The sequence below is a fragment of the Coffea eugenioides genome, chromosome 11, assembly GCF_003713205.1.
Source record: "Coffea eugenioides isolate CCC68of chromosome 11, Ceug_1.0, whole genome shotgun sequence".
NCBI lineage: Eukaryota > Viridiplantae > Streptophyta > Magnoliopsida > Gentianales > Rubiaceae > Coffea > Coffea eugenioides.
The window spans coordinates 31,945,024-31,963,868 of record NC_040045.1 but is presented as its reverse complement, the minus strand read 5'-3'; the positions used below and the strand labels follow the sequence as shown (position 1 = coordinate 31,963,868).

At 35.1% G+C, this 18,845-nt stretch overlaps 2 protein-coding genes across 4 annotated transcripts; both read right to left on the bottom strand.

The window, feature by feature from the left end:
- Positions 1-3,927: 3,927 nt before the first annotated feature.
- Positions 3,928-7,375, bottom strand: LOC113752284 (G-type lectin S-receptor-like serine/threonine-protein kinase At4g27290). Its single transcript, XM_027296404.1, has 7 exons — positions 6,748-7,375; positions 6,160-6,306; positions 5,823-5,980; positions 5,214-5,424; positions 4,646-4,880; positions 4,415-4,565; positions 3,928-4,318 (listed from the first exon to the last, which is right to left on the bottom strand). The coding sequence occupies exons 1-7, from the start codon at positions 7,373-7,375 to the stop codon at positions 4,007-4,009; spliced, it is 1,842 nt and encodes a 613-aa protein (XP_027152205.1). The 3' UTR covers positions 3,928-4,006.
- Positions 7,376-7,476: 101 nt separating this feature from the next.
- LOC113754062 (YTH domain-containing protein 1-like) lies at positions 7,477-12,853 on the bottom strand. Of its 3 annotated transcripts, none has more exons than XM_027298384.1 (9): positions 12,636-12,853; positions 11,140-11,271; positions 9,828-10,066; positions 9,493-9,744; positions 9,297-9,373; positions 9,036-9,214; positions 8,843-8,964; positions 7,910-7,966; positions 7,477-7,652 (listed from the first exon to the last, which is right to left on the bottom strand). In XM_027298384.1, the coding sequence occupies exons 2-9, from the start codon at positions 11,225-11,227 to the stop codon at positions 7,581-7,583; spliced, it is 1,086 nt and encodes a 361-aa protein (XP_027154185.1). In that variant the 5' UTR covers positions 11,228-11,271; positions 12,636-12,853; the 3' UTR covers positions 7,477-7,580. The 3 variants fall into 3 exon arrangements, with proteins under 3 accessions (XP_027154185.1, XP_027154184.1, XP_027154186.1); XM_027298383.1 differs by having other exon boundaries at positions 7,478-7,652; positions 11,140-11,241; positions 12,636-12,852; XM_027298385.1 differs by having other exon boundaries at positions 7,479-7,652; positions 9,828-10,057; positions 11,140-11,241; positions 12,636-12,852.
- Between the last annotated feature and the right edge of the window lie 5,992 nt (positions 12,854-18,845).

Here is an 18,845-nt window from a genome sequence, read left to right as displayed (position 1 = left end):
AGAGCAGCTAAGGCGTCTCAAATGGTGGAGTTCCATCTTGGTTCTAGACAGTTCGTTCCTCACCTCAAGTAGATTCTGTAATTGCTGTACAAATTTCAGCAAATAGTAAGCTCTCTAGCCATCCGACTTGCCCACAAAATCCCATCCTTGCGGCCCGAGTGCAGAAACAAACTAGTTGAGGAGCCTATGGTGGTTTATGAATTTTCCTTGTGAACTCTTTCCTTCCTTTCGTTGATGCTTAAGCTCTTTACGCAGGCAATCCAATGATTTCACAGAAAATCGCCAAATCAAGAAAAAAAAAATTAGGATTTTTTTGCTAAAATTTTCAGATGTCAATTAAAAGTTTCATAAACTAGAAATTTCTCTTCAATGAAGTTCGAAAAAAGAAATTTATTAATGGTTTCTCTATCTAATAATCAACTATAATATCAAAGAATCATTAAAAAAATTAAGCAAAATGTTACCTATATCTAAAACTCAAGTCAAATTTGACAACCACAAAGCCTGGAAATGACGAATTGCTACTATTTCTATGAGGATATTGTATCAGATGATTCTAAGTCATCTTTTTTTTTTTTTTTGTTAGATGTGTGCTTTTTCTTCGTTTTGGTTAAACGACAAATCATTTGCAGTTTGAAACATTGAGATGGTCGCCTGTACATAGAATTTTCTTTTGAAAAACTTTTAAGGAATAACTCTAGAGCCTTGAGCCTTGAGATGTCTCATATGTTCTTACTGATCCGTGTGAATAATAAGTACTTCTCGGCATGCTGAAGAAGTAGAAGAAAGAAATGGAAAAAAAAAATGGAAAAGTGTATGTGTGTACAAATGAGGTTATGTTTTCTATTTCATGCACACGAGACTGGGCAAATTATCTAAGGACTTTTTAAGCTAAATTGTCTTATATTGGTCCCTTATTTATTTTAAGTCTTAAATTAGCTCTTCAATAATAAAAAAGTGTCAAATTTCGATCCTTCAGTCCATCTCCGCCGATAAAATGGATGGGTATGAGGGCAAATTGGACTAATCTAACAGTGAAAATAGATTGAAGCATTAATTAAAATTTGACTATTTTTATTATTGACGGGCTACTTTATAATTTAAAATAAATGAGAGTCCAATTTAAGATAATTACGATAGTTTAAAGGCTCCGTAGATAGTTTACTAAAGTTTAGAAAGTATATATATTTGGAAGTACACGTATCAATCTAAGTAATCTAACGTTATGCAATCGAACGTTAAAATAAATTGGACGTACACCTGCGGGTTGTTATTGTCTTTCACAGAGTTGAACGAATGGGTACCGGTAATAAAAAGTAAAATTTGTGCTTTCCTTTGTTGTTGAATGCTCGTGTTGTTTGTAAGTCTAGTGTAACGAGACAAAGTTTTAGATTAAAACAAATGGGTGACATTAAATCCTCAACTCTGCCACCTAAATCCATACCCAATATAATTTTTAATACTAATAATACAAATTATCAATACTCGTGATACGAATCATTAATGTATTAGGGGTGTGAATTTGGGCCGTAGAAATGTGAATTTAGTCCATCCCTTTATTTACGGATAGACTAAATCCACATCTCTATAATAACGAATAATCGTGTTTTTGGTAAACTTAAATCCACTTTTTCAATTCTTTATGTTTGTAAACTCAGCTGTTTACATACACTTATTTTATTTTATTATTTCTTTTGGAGCTCAAATGGAGTCATCATTCATCATACAAATGTTGTCGGACCAAAGATCTTATGGTCTTGTAATTAATATCCCTATTAACGTTCCATTTTGGGTGTGGGACACTTACTAAAAAAGTGATTTTGCAAGAGAAAAGCACTTTTAGCATGTTTGATTGGCAAAGTTGTTTGAATTTAGGAATACAACTTTTGTTCAAAATTGGTGCTTTTAGATGTAATTTTTATATTAAAAAAATTAAAAAATTAATTTTTAATAATGTTATTATAAATTTTGAACTAAATTGAGAGGTAAATATATTTTAAGAATCCAGGATTTGTACTTTATCACATAGGAAAAATAGTTATGCAAGTATGCACTCAAACAATATATGATTAAGGATTTGAGTACTTTGTTTCAAAGCTCTATCTATCGATTAAGTAATTTTTTATAAGCCACCTCAATCCCAAACGACCCATCTAAACTGTAATTTTTTTTCATTGTGAGATTTCTCTACCAACATCAATTTGCCTTTGAATTACTTCTCCAACCAGAATTTTCGACAATTTTGTGCAAGAACTCGAACACCTTATCAATGACCTTATGCAAGTGTCAGGAAAGGTATTTAAACTCGCAAACTTCAAAAAATGTTTTGTTTTCTTTCTAACTTTTCATTTTTCCTTTTTCTTTTTTTGTTACGTATTTTACATCTACTTTGTGTTTTTCGGAAGGCTGCAAAGTCTTTTAAGTTTCTGAAGATAAAGTAAGTCCTTTTTAATTCAGTTTTGTCATTGTTAGAATAGATAATCTGCTGAAAGAACTAAGTTTGATTGCAAAGGGTCTTTCATGTATTTGATGAAATGCTTTACCCATCCTTAATTTATGCTTCATCACATGCAACATCCACAAGTCAGTTGTTTTTGCTAAGCAATTCTTGTGTATAGTCGTAACGAGTCCTACCACAAATCACACTGGTTTGGATAACTTTCGAGATCAGAATGGTAGTTGAAATTTCCTATCTGAATGAAACATAGTTACAACACTCGATAAAGGTATTATGTAACTAGGTTAAGTTGCTCTAAGAGTCCATTTGTTTTGGAAGCAGGCCTTAAAATTGCTCAACTCCATTTGCTTGGGTGTTTCCAACAAAATTTTATGTTGCCTTCCACATTCTGCTTTTTCGTATAAATAGGTTAAATTGCGGACAAATAGTTAATTAGTTATAGGGGAGTTTTACAGTACCTTTTAGGTACCGTACCTATGAGTATCAATTCACCGTTCGATACGTGAAACGAGATATCAACTCTCAGATGATTTTAGGACTTCAAATTTTTGAATGATGTGGAAAAAGTTTATTGGATTACAATTATAAATATGGTATCCAAAAGAGATAATAAAATTTTCTTGAATTATAATTCTTGACGAGTTGCACATACATCAGATGTGCCTCAATAGCTAGTCATATATAATATCCGAAGAATTTATAGATGGGCCATTCTAACGGTGGTTGTTTGCTGTTCTTAGGCTCTTTCCTGGATGTAATTCTAACAAGGTCTCATATTTTTTTTGCTGGATGTATATTTATTTTGTTTGAGTGTTTTGTTCCGAACTCTATGATCATGCAATTCTTGGGAAACTAGGATTCTGCCAAATCATGGGCATTGTTTTGATGCTGTATTCAATGAATAGAGCATGTCATGGCAAACGTGTTAGGGCCTGTTCTAGTTGCATTTTTTGGCTCCTTCTTCAGATTTCTGTTTTCAAGGATTTCTTTTATCAATGCCGTGATTATCTCTTGGCTGATTATCAATGCTGTGATTAACTCATGGGCATTGTTTTGATGCAGTATTCACTGAATAGAGCATGTCATGGCAAACGTGTTAGGGCCTGTTCTAATTGCACTTTTTGGCTCCTTCGTCAGCTTTCGGTTTTCAAGGGTCTCTTTTATCAATGCTGTGATTAACTCTTGGCTGATATCATCTTGTGCTAACTCTGTAATGAGATGCAGTGCATGAGACATGCCCTTTTTTAGTTGCTTCAAGCCTCTACGTCCATATAATCCCTCCAGTCATTGAAAATGATTAATCTGGCATTTGCTTTTACCTTGGCTATACTCTTGTATGCCCAAGGTTTGGCTAATCAAAATTCTGCTGTTTCTGCTCATGTTGTTGAATTGGATACCAGTTTCTAGCACATCTTAGGTACTACAATAAAAGAAAACGTAACGAAATACTATCTCATTAAGCAAAAAGATTAACTTGAGAACAACTATGTATTATGAGATCATCAAGTTAACATGTACAAAGAAGAGGATCAAGAGATTTACTCAAAACTATCGAGCATCTAACATCGTGACGGTGAGTTGATTGCTAGAACTATCTGCTTTCGTGCTTGATAAACTCTTCTCAGGTTCAAAAAACAAATTTCTTTGAGTGAAATAGCCAGGCTCTTTAGGGAAAGGTAATGCTCTATCACTAGCCAACATCAAAACCACGGATGACATGCTTGGCCTGTCGTCTGGAAATTGTTGTACACAGAGTAGTCCTACATGAATTGATCTAATAACTTCGGACAGATAACAAGATTTACTCACATGGTCATCGACCAACTCCTGAAATCTGCCGTCTTTGTAGAGTAACCATGCCTGAAAGTTCATGAGGGAATTGCAGAAATTAGAGCTACTGATGAAGCAGAATGTGAAATGAATGTATGATAGGAAATGGAATGAGAGGAAACATACATGCCCAAGAAGATTATGATTGTGAGATGCATGGGTAAATCCTCTATTCTTCCTCCCAGTTACAATCTCCAGTACCAAAACGCCAAAGCTATATACATCTGATTTTGTTGAATAGTATCCATCCACTACATACTCTGGAGGCATGTAGCCACTAAGATAGGATAATAAGAGTTAGAATTATCTCAGTACCCCATAGCAAAATCATGAAATCAAGGGTCAAGGGATCCGTACTATGTTCCGACAACTCTTTTTGTGTTTGCCTCGTTCTCATTTGCAAAAATTCTGGCCATGCCGAAGTCTGATATTTTTGGTTTCATGTCAATATCTAACAAAACATTCCCAGCCTTAAGGTCTCTATGGATGATTCTCAATCTGGAGTCTCGATGAAGATAAAGAAGCCCGCGAGCAATCCCATTAATAATCTGGAAGCGTTTTGGCCAATCAAGCAATCTGCTCCGATCATGATCTGCACAAACGTTGCACCTTAGTATCCTCTAGTGCATGTAAGCGGATTAGTTAGAAAGAAAAGTTTCTCAACATTAGCAGGTCAATAGCCACATTATTAGGTATGAAGTTTTTTCAGCTTTGCAACAACCAAAAATTTGCCCCTGATGAGTATCATTTGGCTGCAGACAAGCATAGCATTTTTACCAAGGAGTAACCTTGGTGAAAGCACAGCAAAATGACAACTCCAGTCAATTTAAGATGTTCGTACCAAGAAAATACAGAAGAACTAAAAAGAATGCAAGATGTAGATATAAACATCTATTTAATAGTATATGGTTTTGAGAGAGCCAACCAAAAATAAAGGAGTCCAAGCTTCTGTTAGGCATGTATTCATAAATCAATATCCTCTCTTTTGCTTGTATGCAGCACCCTAGAAGCTTCACAAGATTTCTGTGCTTGAGGTTTGCAATGAGTTTAACCTCATTCTTGAACTCATCAAGTCCTTGCATGGAGTATTCAGAAAGCCGCTTCACTGCGATTTCCTGTCCCCCAACAAGTATACCCTGAAAATTACCGTATGTCATACATCAATTGCAATCTGTGATATTCAGTTTCTCTTGCATGTGTTTCAATAATTTCAGCTTTTTTTTTTAATCTTTCTTTCTTTTCCTTTCTTTTTTATTTAATCAAATGCATCAAAATTGTTGGAATACTGCTATTTATTGAAAAATGAGTATGCTTGCTCAAACAGATTGTTTGGCTTATCCTAGATTAAGATTTATTTCTTGTCCTAAACAGTGCAATAAGAAAGATGTCTCTCTCTCTTTGTTTTTTTTTTTTTATTTTCCCCAACAATAGTTCATTGACTAGAATATCAAACTCAGAACTAGATCCTGTTGTTCTAAACTTCAAAACATTAATGGCCTACCTCAGGAAGCAGAAGCCAAGAATAGATGTTTACCTTGTATACAGGACCAAATCCACCTGCTCCAAGCTTATTATCACTTGAGAAGTAATTGGTAGCCTGCACAACGGTTTGCCAATCAAACAATGGCAGGTCGACATCTTCCTTGTCATATTCTCTAGAAGGATATCGCTCTGATGTGCCTCCTATTTGCACTATTGGATTCATCATGGCAAGATTAGAAAATGTAAAGTATTTAAGCAAGCTGTATATTGCATTACAGATAGAGAAGAAAATGTTATAGAAATGTCTGGAAATTCACATGCATTAGTAGTGTATTCTATTAAGCGAAAGCATGCATAAAATTCACTACATCACTATATGAAATGCTTACCTTCGCCAGATAGCTGTTCAGTTTGTGTCCGCTGCTGCTTCTTCTTTTTCTTTTTAAAGTACAAGATAAGGCTAAGCACCAACAGTAGAACTGCTGCCGGCAAGACCAAGCTGATTACGATTATTTTTCCTTTATTGGATCCAGAGCCTATTTGGCCAGTAAAAAAAAAAACCATGTAACTTTGAAGATCTTCTTGATCAAACATATCCAGATACTAAACAGAAAAAGATGCTTCATTCAGTAGAGCTTATGTCAAGAAAATCATCTTTCTCGTAGATTGAAACAACTAATTAGATATTGACGTAATGCACATTGAGGAGCTCAGGAAGTTGCTCATTTTAAGATACTTACATTTACTTCAAACATCTTATATAAAAGATGACAGAGCCTAGAACAGAAGCAAGAAATGGAGTATGTGTTGTTTAGGCCTAAAGTTCTTGAAATTTCAGCATTTGCATCTTATTTAGCAATTCTGTTGTATGAGCAATGACTATTAATGAAATGAAAATAATAACTGGTTCATGACAAAAAAGTTAGGAGATTCATTCTTCAACTTAACTGCAAGCAAAAGCATGAAGTCTATCGTACCTAACTCAGAGGAGGCCACCCTAATGTAGATATATTGATCGCTATCGCTGAGCTTTTTGATATCTATCAGATTATCAAACCAAAGCAAGCAGACACTACCCTTGCCTGTTGTGTCTGAATTCGAATAAGCTGTACAGGAACAGTTTTTCATGCAAAGTTTCTCACATTCCTTGAGAGACATACTTTGATTATACCTGGAATGTCTTGTATCTGGCAACTTGATGCCTGAATACTTTAGAAATCCATCTCCCTTTTGACAATCTAAAGGAACCCTTCTCTTACAGCCACTAGACCAGTCGGTTGTTTGCCAGTCAAAGGGGGATACCGGCACAAATTTATCCAGACAGCTACAGAATGGAGAACTAACAATGCTACAGATACCATAGGCGTTACAAAGCCCATAATCATCACAAGAATCAGCTGGTGCATCGAGGTAATCAGTCCAATCCTGATTCCGAGGATTATAATTCAACCTTTGAAGCACCCCGTTGCTTTTCAAAGTAAGTATTGAGTAGACAGAGCTGCTATAAAGATCAAACCTGTAATATATTTCCTGTGGAGTATTGACAAACTCATACGTATATAGAGGGTGGAGCGGCCCACAGCACCCTGTCAGATAAAGCATCATTGCACATGGGTCAGTTTGAAATCATAGTATGCAAAAATAAAGAAAAGTCAAACAAGAGCAGATCAATACAACTGCACAAATTAGGCGGGGGAGTCTGTCAGTTCAAAGAATTCTCAGCCCATACACTCAGCAATTTTGATTTTACTATTCCATACTTCTCCAACTATACACTAGAACATTCAATTGCAAGTTCCAACCAGATATATCATTTACTCGTACTTGTATCATATATCTTCACTGGCGAAAGAGTCTTTTGAGGAAACAAATCTCCGATATCCTAAAATAGAACATCAGCATGGCTTTAGCAACATTCATGATTTTAATTGCTTGTAATAAACCAATGTGCTCATGTCAGGATTCATATGCAGCCCAATCATGTCCTTTAGGAAAGAAGGTTCCAAGAAGACAGGAGTTCACATAAGCCTGGTCTAATTAAAACTTTGTCGATCTTTCAAACCGTAGTAACTCACACAATATATTCATCATCTCATTCTCTACTATATACTTAAATGTTGCGGTACACAGACTACTAACCGACTGGTATAGTTTCTTGTTGTGTCTGCTATGAGCTTCAAGGTACTCTTCATATGTCTACACAATGAGATAACCAAAAAAAAAAAAAAAGTATCAGGAAAACAATCTAAAATGAAAAGGCACACCAACTGTAATATCATGAATATTCAGGAAGAGTATAGCAACCACCAAAATGCAATGCACAAGAAACAAGGAACAATAATAACAGGAGTGCGACAACATTTAAAAGAAACCATTGCAAAGCAACATCTTTACAGGGTATTATCTTGTTATCTAATCTTTACTTAATCTTTGCTTTTGTTTTATATTGGGAGGAAAAAAATTTTGGGATACTTCATTTTTTCTTTCCTTGGGAAGGTGGGGGTGGGGGTAGGGGGTTAAGGGGCTTGGTGAGGAGCTAATGGTGTAAAGAGAGGAAACTGTAGCTTAAGCAAATTATGATGATCAATAAGCTAAAAGAATATCAGCCATCAGGTAACCAAAATCATTACAATCTCAGCTTTCTTAGAGAAACATATGGACAAGATGCTAACATACCAATAGCAAATTACAGTTGATTAGCTACAAAAAACATGGTTTAGGTACCTAGAAGTATTCCATACAAGTTCACGGAACAGATTCAGAATATTGGATACAGAATGTTAGACAATATAACACAATACACTCTAGCCAAGAAACTAAGACAAGACAATGCCTCTATTCATTTTTTCCCCGCTTATTCATCTCACAGCTGAAAAAGCAAGAGCAGCTATTGAGAACCACGATTTTGTGTCACTATTAATGTTCCAGAAGTACCCCTTGTCCTAATGTTACTTAAATTCAAAAGGGTAAAGCACCCATTCTCAAGGGAATTAAATTATTTCAACAAGGATTATATGCTATAGCAGTACTTTTCCCAAATTAGTAATTTAAATTTCAGTAACAAAACCATACCATTTCCAGGAGATCATCTTCAGTCAAACTACTAGCAAGGGGGCTCCTTTCAGTTGACTTTCCCCAACCAATAAACTGAGCAGATGTATCACTGTCAGAGCGTACATTCCCATGGCTTCCAGCTGCAAAAGGTCATGGTGAAAATGTAAGCATTATTCTTCTCAGAAGGAAGAACGAGAATCTCGAAATATACCACTTGGTCTCTGATATCCTTGGTCAAATCTACTAGCTTCAGCTTGATGGTGGTAGACTAATGAGGGATAAAGTGTGGGTGCCATATGCACTGAAGGCACAAAGTCTTCAAATCTTAATGAACCAGAAGGCTCCACACAAGGCCTCCTCAAAGGAAGATCAACCTTGGAGAATTCAACCCTGCATCACCTTGGTACAGCATATAAACTTGCTAACAAGTAATCTGCAGTATGCTCATATTCTAAATTGAAAAAATGTTAACCTTTTCAAACTGACATCCACATCATCCTTCCCGTCAAGAAGCTCACAAAGGGCTTCACCAATATCCTGAGGTAACTCCTAGAAGATCACATGAATCAGAATCGCCTATCCAAAAGATCTCCCAATTGACCAAAGGACAGGCAGTTTTACACACTAAAATTAGATGGGCATTAAGTAGAAGAAACTATAACTCATACCTGGCAATCTCTACTAATTTTAACAGGCTTATATTGATTCAATGGATTTTTTAGATGCAGAGTCTTTTGAAAAGGCAAATCATGTAACTGCAGCCATTTGACTTTAAAAGTGCGACCCCAAGGATTATTTCCACCAGTTCCTTGGCTCCAAACATTGTCTCGTCTCCAACCAATGGAAGACATCATTTGGGCATACCCTTGGAAGAACCCACTCATGTTGACACTGAAAATTAAAATTACTTTTCCAGAGTTCTGCAAAATGAGTACAATCCTCCTTTAAAGAAAAGTAAGAAAATCTTCATGAAATGTTCCAATAAACTGAAAGGAATCCTTACACGAAAGGCTTCTTCAAGAATAGGCTCATTCATGACTTGAGTAGCCCAAATTCCCTTCTCAATTGACAACTCAATATTTTGGTGGTTCAAACTCTTGATAATGAAGTATCTTGTATTGCATGGTTTACCCTTTTTAGTTTCACTACAATTTTGACGCTGTTCATAAGAGTGAACTTGCTCGTCTGCTCCAATTTGACAGCCATCCTCATTGGATCTATAGCTATGGCTCTCTGACAAAACTATTACAACTTTATTCATTTGAATGGCTAATGCAAAGCAACAAAGGTATGAATTGTTTTATCCATAGCCCCAGTGTAACAGATAAATAAACTTCATCAGGAGCAGCGGACTTTAGTAACCACATCCATTATAGTCACCAACTATGTGCAACTTGACATATCACATATTTACATTTACCAATCTTCCCTGTAAAGGAAAAATCTAGGAATAATGTATTCGAGCAAAGGAAATAAAAGAGCCTGACAAAACCAATCTTGTAATGAACCATTCAATTTTAACAAATAATTGAGGTTTTTCTCAAACAAACAAAACTCTAAAGAATTTTTCTTCCCCTAAACATAAATGCATGTTTCATAAACTCAATAACATGTTCCATGTCAAATATTTTCAGCCCAAAAATGCTAATTTCCTATCGTGCTTTCATGTCGTATCAGAAATTCATCACTCAACCTAAACATGGTCTTAGGAGATAGGAGCCAAAGTAACTTACAAAAGTATTCAAATCCATGCTGGAGGTTGCTAGGCCTATTTTCTCGCACTTAATTAAATTGGGGATTTTGTATAAGGTTCTCACTCATTACTCAAACCTGGGTTCCAGAAAGGAGTGAAAAGTAGCAATTCACATTAAGAAAAACAAAACCCTCAATCAGAAAACGTGCCAAATCCACCTAAAGTCTCAATAGGAGGACCCAATTTGGATAACAGAAATTCATCAACAGGTCAGAGATTTCTGAAGTAAAAGACAAACCTTGAAAACAGACACATTTTAGCATATGCAATAATCTAATGCATCTCAGGAAAAAATAGGTGAAAAGAAAAAGAAATTACAGAGGGAAAAAGAGAATGACAGGGAAACAAAGTTTTCCATTATAAGCATATTACATGTGAATCAACTAATCTAAGAATACCCATTTTTGCCTTTTTATGGTAAGGGGGGTAATGTTTGGTCTAGGATACTTTGCAAACTCCAACTGACAAAACATGCACATAATCATGAAAAGTCAGAACTCAGATGCAGCACAATCATCTAACATAATGCTGCTGACATGTAAATTATTAGAATTATTTGTACCTGGACCATCCAGATTCCTGTCATTTTTCCATTCAGTCACTGATGAATCAACTACAGATGCGTTTTCTTTGGCAGTATCAGATGACATGTCTTGTTGACCACCTATACGATCAGGTATCAGATGAAGGGAAACTGAATTTAATATCAAGGAATATCATTATGGAGCCAGAAGCTAGAAAATAACCACAAGAAATTTTCAAAAATCAACCAACAAAACATATCATGGAAAGAACCCAAGTAAACACATCCTTTCTGGTGGAACTATTACCAAAAGCTCATGCTAAAAAACATATAATCTTGATTATAAAAACGTTAGCAGGCACATGCCAAACTATTGCAAATTAGGCTACTATAGAAGCCAGAAAGCCAAAATATTACAAATCTACAAAATTATACTGCCCAAGCAATGGAAAAACTCAATCAAGCACAACAGTAATACAAATTCCATCTCTACTTTTCTAAACAAAAGACCATGTATAAAAGTAACTTAGTAAGATTATGCGCATCAATATCAGTAGAAGGCAATCCCTATAGTCAAGCAACATCAGCCTCGCAGAAGGAAAAAATGAGAAACTCCGATAGTCAAGCAATTGTCACTAAGGAAGATATGAGAAACTTGCAACATCAGCCTCGCAAAAGCAAATCTAGATGCCCCTCTTCATAGCTTAACCTCTTCAATTGTCCATAGGACGAGAACTAAAGCTGTCTTTGGTCTCCAACAAAATTGGAATTGGAATTGGAATTGCAAGTTACTCAGATTACATAATAAAAGCGATTCCATTTACAATCGGTTCCGAAGTTAGAAACTCAACACAACCAAGAAACCTCGCAAACCTGCCTTGTTTCCAGCTGTTACTATTTTCTGATAACCTGACTTAATTAGAAATCTTTAAAGTGAGATACATTCAATGCCAAACACTTACTAATTCAACAAGTCCCTCAAGACAACAACATTTCCATAACTCTCTTCGTATATTCTTGTTAAGCAGTCAAAACATTTCCATCCTTTTAACTCTTATACCTAGGACCACCACCAAACCAAAGATCCCACAGCCAATGACACCATATAAATCCTACAAAACCATTTCTTCCGTAATTTTGCCACTAAGTAAAAGCTAAAACCTTCTCCCCACCCCCTCTTCCTCAATAACTTCCAATCACGCTAAATCCTAACTTCCAATCACGCTCCATGAACAATCCACCTCCAGATTACGCCTATTTAAACCCTTAAAACCCAAGTAAAGAACAGATTTCCAATAAAAGAACATCTCGAATTAACCATAAAATCCATTCCGTCATTCATTAGCCCCTACTTAAACATTAATTACTAGAAGCAATAATTAAGACCAAAAGTTATCAAAATTTTCAACATACTTGATACAAATATAAAAATCATGCCAATAAGAAAACAAAGCAGATACAATTCATACTACATACAAATGCTGAATAATACATAAAAGTAGTTAACAACTTCAGAGCCGGAGAAAAAAGCTTACCTGATTAGAGGCACAAGAGGGTCGGAACAAAAACTTTGGGGAATTTTGGAAGAAGCAGAGACAGAAAGCGAATGAACCTTTTTCTGGGAAGATTTTCGATAAAGCTCTCAGCCCTAGTCTTTTTCCAGTGATAGTGGTAGAGTGAAAGAACGAAACCCTTTCTTAGGCCCCAACAGTAACACAAACCGGTTTTTCTCTGTTCAAATTAAAAACGAAAAAAAAAAGAAGACAGGTATTAGTTTCTGATTTTTTGAAGGGTTAATTACAATTTGCCTCCTCAACATTAAGGAAAGTCACACTTTTCCCCTGTGGAGTATGGATTGGAGCATAGGAGAGAAACATGATTTTGTTGTTTCGATTGACTTTTGAGAGGGAAAGAAAAGAATAAGGAGGAAAAGAGAGGGGAAGGCTCTAACTATTTTATTTTGTTAAATTATATTTTCTGCCCAAAGTGGGCGGAATTTAGATTTCTTCCATTTAACATTTGTTGGAAAGAAACAAGAGTCATGGAGAGGGTAATAGCCAATGTTGAAGGTAAAACCAAGAGTGCGAGTGTTTCTCTTTCCCCTTTCTCCCACATCGGTCCAGTGAGGGTTGAGTGAGTGAGATTTAAGTCCCTTGGTCGAACCCAGAAGTCAGCAATTGCCTTTTGGGTTGGATTGAGAATCAAGTTTAGATTTCTTCCATTTAACATTTCATCAAGTTTAGAAGTCATGGAGAGGGTAATAGCCAATGTTGAGGGTAAAACCAAAAGTGCGAGTGTTTCCCTTTCCCCTTTCTCCCACATCGGTCCAGTGAGGGTTGAGTGAGTGAGATTTAAGTCCCTTGGTCGAACCCAGAAATCAACAATTGCCTTTTGGGTTGGATTGAGGATCAGGTTTAGATTTCTTCCATTTAACGTTTGTTGGAAAAAAAAAATTGAAATGAATTTAAATATTTTTAAAAGATCATTTGTTTTTCTCTATCTTTTTCACTAAGTTGATACTTATTCTTTTCCTTTTCTTTTTTTTTTTCCTTCTTCAATCCAAATAAAAATTCAGTATTTTTTTTCTTTTCCTTCCATATTTAATCCAAATAAGATGGAAGGAAACCATTTTCCTCTACTTTCCTTTCCTTTCTTTTCCATTGATATTCTCTCATTTCCTTTCCCTTCCCTTCCTTCAATCCAAACGAAGCCTGGACAAGAAACCAAAAGCTTGGAATATCAGTAGAAACTCTCGTCTATGTGTAATGATTTAACATGGCATAGATTAGTGTCATATAACATATTTTGTGCAATTTTTATGCGTTCCAAGAATTTTTTGGACTAGTACTACTCTAACCATTAAGTTTTTGAAGATGGACGCTATTTGTTGTGGGAAAAAGGCTCATAAAAAGATTGAGTTTTCATTTATTTAGGATAGGTCCAGTCCAGTTATAACTCCGTGAACGAAGAAGAAGAAGGAGAAGCAAAGGAAAAAAAAATAAAAAGAAGAAGAAGAAGAAGAAAAAAACATATTTCTTACTTAGAGCCATCGGTTTATTTTAAGAAATCAAAGAAATGGAGAGATTTTAAATTTCATAGAAATTGAGATATAAAATTATGATGATAATTAATGCACTAAAAGTCTACAACAAATTATTTGCTGTAAAGCAGAACGTTGTAAACTCTAAACAAAAGTCTTAATGAGGAAAATTACAAACAAGGCATTTCAAATACAAGATGCAACGGTAAGATGGGTACCATCCCAGAGGGCTGCCAGAATTATGCACGCCCAAATGTCTATAACGATGCATACTGTCTTTTTCCAACACCAGACAAATGAGCTACGAGACGGTCAATATTAATCAAGTGCAAAGGTTGACCAGTGGTTAAGTCCTATTGTCCTCGAATCTTGACGCTCGTCAGCAGGCATGGTTGGCACCTGGCGCCCATCCTTCCATTGGCTAACCACAACCTATAGCTTTGGTGTTTTCATTTTAGAATGTTGTTAGAGGATTAAGTTTAGATTTCACTCACGGAAAGCGATTGAAAATTACAGCATGCTTAAGTGATAAATATAAATGTGAGAATATTTAAAATCAAGGAATTATATCATTTTAACTTTGTTCCTATCATATAGAATCGTGTATCGCATAGAATGACATTTTTTTCCAAACAATAATTACATGTAATCTGTTATCTTCTAAACCTTGTAATGCCAAACAATTTCATTTGAGTACATCATTATTTTTCACGCGTATGGTAACCTTTCCTCTACCTTGTGAGGTATAGAAATCATTTCTTTCCTAAATCGGAAAAAAAATTTAAACATAGATTCTTCTTAGTAGTATGCGATATACATGAAACTGTAGTCATTCTCGAGCAAGTCGTAGCTAAAATTTATGCTATGCCAACTAATAAACTAGCGTATTTCGAATCAGGGAAGGAAGAGATTTAACGAGCGAGAAGAGAAAATAGGGAATTTGAATACATAATCTCTAATTGTTGAAATCTCAATCTCAGCCATCGGATCAAAACCTTCTTGACAACATATAAATATATAGTTTGATACAAAAAGCTGGCTGTTATAACTAGAATCATCTCTAACTTTTTTTTATCTCTCTCTCTCTCTCTCTCTCTCTCTCTCTCTCTCTCTTTTCTTCTTTGAACATATAATTTCTAATTTTTGACATCTCAATTTTAACCACTAGGTCAAATGTTCCTTGATAACCTATGACTGTATAGTTAAGATACAAAAGCTGACTTATATAATTAGAATCATCTCTTCTTCTTCTCCTTCCTCTCTCTCTCTCTCTTCTTTGCCCTCCCACCCAAGCTTCCAACCTAGGCCTCAGGGATCAATTTGTTTGCATGGCTAATAGTATGAGATGTACCTGAAATTCCCCCTGATCAAGAGCCCGGAGTATAAGTTCAAACTTCAAAGTTCACTAATGTGGACACAAAATCAAACATTCCGTTTTACTATATATTCTGGCAAGTAAAAAAGAGAGCAAAATACTATAACAAATTCCCTACCAAATTTTGGATGCTCGATTTAGGTGTCACGAATCGTCAAGAAAACAAAAATCAATTCTTTTATGTTGTTCAAGTATTTCTGCATTTTGAGTTGTCGGAAATTGATTGTCAGCGCTGAGCGAGAATTCTTATATAATCAGTTGTTGCATCAAATAGACTGCTTCCGCTACTACAATCACGTGACGGATTATGGCAAATGAATAGCAATCGTCCACCACCGACTTAGGAAACTTGTGCTAGTATTATTAACTATATATTGGCATTGGGTTAATCAAAGTTTTAACTCCCTGAACTCCCACCCCACCAAGCCTTAATGACTGCCTACGATGCTTTCGTGTTACCTCATTTGTGAGCATGTACACTAAACGAGTGAAGGAGTTAGACTTTACTTGCGTCGTTGTATCAAGAGTTGATCAATTATGTAATCTTACCTAACTTGATACTCAATATAGGTCAAGTATAATCCTTTATTGAGTCGTTGTATAATAGAAATTTATCCATTTAAAATGAAAACGTCCACACAAGATATGATTTCGACGTATAAAGAGTTGCCAGGAAAAGAAGGACATATAAAGAGTTGTACTTGTACGTCCATAAAAGTGGAAAAGAACATGTAATTAAAAACAAATTACACGCAGTAAATCTTTATTAGTGGACAACATTTTGAAATCATTTGTAAGGAGAGGTAGACAAGACATGAAAACAGTTAATCTAAAAACGTTTAAGTACTTTCTTACAAATGCTATGATGGGGCATTTTCCATGTAATTCTTGTTACAGAAAAGGTAGTTCAGCGGTACAAGGGCTCCTTTTTTTTTTTGGGTAATTCAGTGGTGAGCGGGCTTATTTTAACCTGAGTGCAAGTAAATTAGTTTTCATTACTACAGTTACAGATGCAAATTCTATCAGTTTCACTGTCTTATTCAATGGCCAGTGTTGCTTCCATATCAGATAGATCGCATATCTCTATATTTCTCAATATATTCCCTAATCTTCCAAAAATTAGTATTACTTCTGTCTGCCGTAATGATTTTTTAAAGGATCAATCGTATGAGGTGGCTGTTTTTGCAGTTGCCAAGTAATATAAATAAAATGTTATTATTTCTTTTTCTTTTTTTTTTGTTAGAGCTGTAAATGAAATTCCGACAAGCACAATTAGCGAAAGAGAAGTCCTTGACTTTTTAGAATCATAGTTGGCAAAAGTTCAGAGTGAGAGAGAGATCCGGTGAAAGATATGGGTGAAACCTATTATCATTATTAGAGGTCTAAACGAGTTTAATCAAATCAAACACTCTCGTGTTCAAGTTTGTTTGATTATTTTAATGAGTTTAAAATTTTATTCAAATTTTATTTTTTTTCTTACCGAATCGAATTTGAACAAATATTTTATCGAATTTGAATGTTATCGAATATAAAATACTATTCAATCTTGATTTGGCTAGTTGGCGAACCAAATTTGAACTAATTCTTATGAAACCGAATTCGATTTAAGTATCAAGTAATTGATTTATCTTTTAACCCTAACTATTATTGGCATTTTTGTCAAAATGTGGGTATTGCTAATTGTGGAAGTTATAGCATGACTGTTTGAGAGTTTTCTCCTCTATTTTTTTTTTTCAATAATTTGACCGTTTTGTTGGAATGTCATAGTCATGATAACTTCTGTCAGTCCACATACGAAATTGGTTGACCTTAAATTTTGCATTCTGAGGTTTTTAAAATTTGTTGGTTTACTTGACCTGTTGGTTATGTTGATTTCTGGTTGCATCCATGAAAATTGTTGAGAAAAAAATAGTGAGCAAAAAATAATACAATGGGAGAAGCTGAATTCACAACACCTTTTATCTTAATTGGAATGGTAGAAAGTTGATTTATCCCCTCACACACACAGATACACACGCTTATATATATATATTTGTGTGTATGTATGTATATATATATATATATGTTTATATATATACACACACGTATCTTTATGTATGTATAAGCATCTGTGCATTTTCTATGCATGCTCTCAACACGTGGTAAACCTAATATAGAGCTTTTAACACGAATATGTTTGCCATACCAATAATATTACAGCACAAGGGTAACAAAGCCAGCAATGATTGCAAGCCTATGCAGTGGCAGAGCCACGTCTCATTCACGATATGGACAATTGTCCCTCCTCAATTTTATAAAAATTAAAGAATATGCTTAGAATTTTTATAAGAATTTTAAAGTTTTTGTCACAATTTTCCCTAATAAGTATTAGGAACTACCCTTCCCCCCGACTTGAAACCTTATAGTTTGGAAAATTCCTATATTCCCTTACATCGCCTCACTAAGCAATCAACTTCTCTTTGACGTCTCTCCCACAATACAATTGTTTTGGAGTTATTGAAATAAATATTGAATGCTATTTTAATTAAAAATAAATTTAAAAGTTTTAAGTAGAAACTCAAAATAAATAAATAAACTTAATGCAAACTGCTCTTCATGCATGGCTTAATGATATCAATTTACAGGTATATATATTACTTCCCCACTAGCCTTATGTTTGGTTTTAGCAAATTATGAGAAAACATTGAATAGAGCAGAGCACCTACAAAACGCGACATGTTACGTAGTGCATTAAAATTGACCACTCACTGTCAAGCAGCAGTTGGGATCCTGTATGCCACTACTCGGTGCCACGTCCAGTGCCAATCCAACTTATCACGTGATGGTAGAAAAAATTTAAATAAACAACACATGATAAATTAAATAAATAAAACACTTGCCATAAATATATATAGAAGACACTGAATTGCCACTGAAAAAGTGACACTGAGGATCCCGTATGATCAAGTAGTACTTGGCTAACAAATACTATACAAGAAATGATTCAAAACAATATTTGGTACTTTCTGATTAGTAATAATATGCCACGAAAGTTAGGAATATATATATATATATATATTTTCGTGCTGCTACGACGGGTGCACCGTTGTTGGCAATGTGGATGGACTGAGCAACGAAGCCAACAAGATTTAGCTAGCAAAAACCTGGGAAAATCATGTAGTCCCCACAATGATTTGGCGCCCAAGCGAAGCCTTCTTCACTGCCATCCTGCCACCTTTATAAAGAGTAGCATATATACTTACAGCAGGAGAGCGACACAGCCACTGATTATTTGAATTTGAGCCAAGAAGAAGTAGAAAATAAAAAGGCAACTGGTTTTTCTAGCTAGCC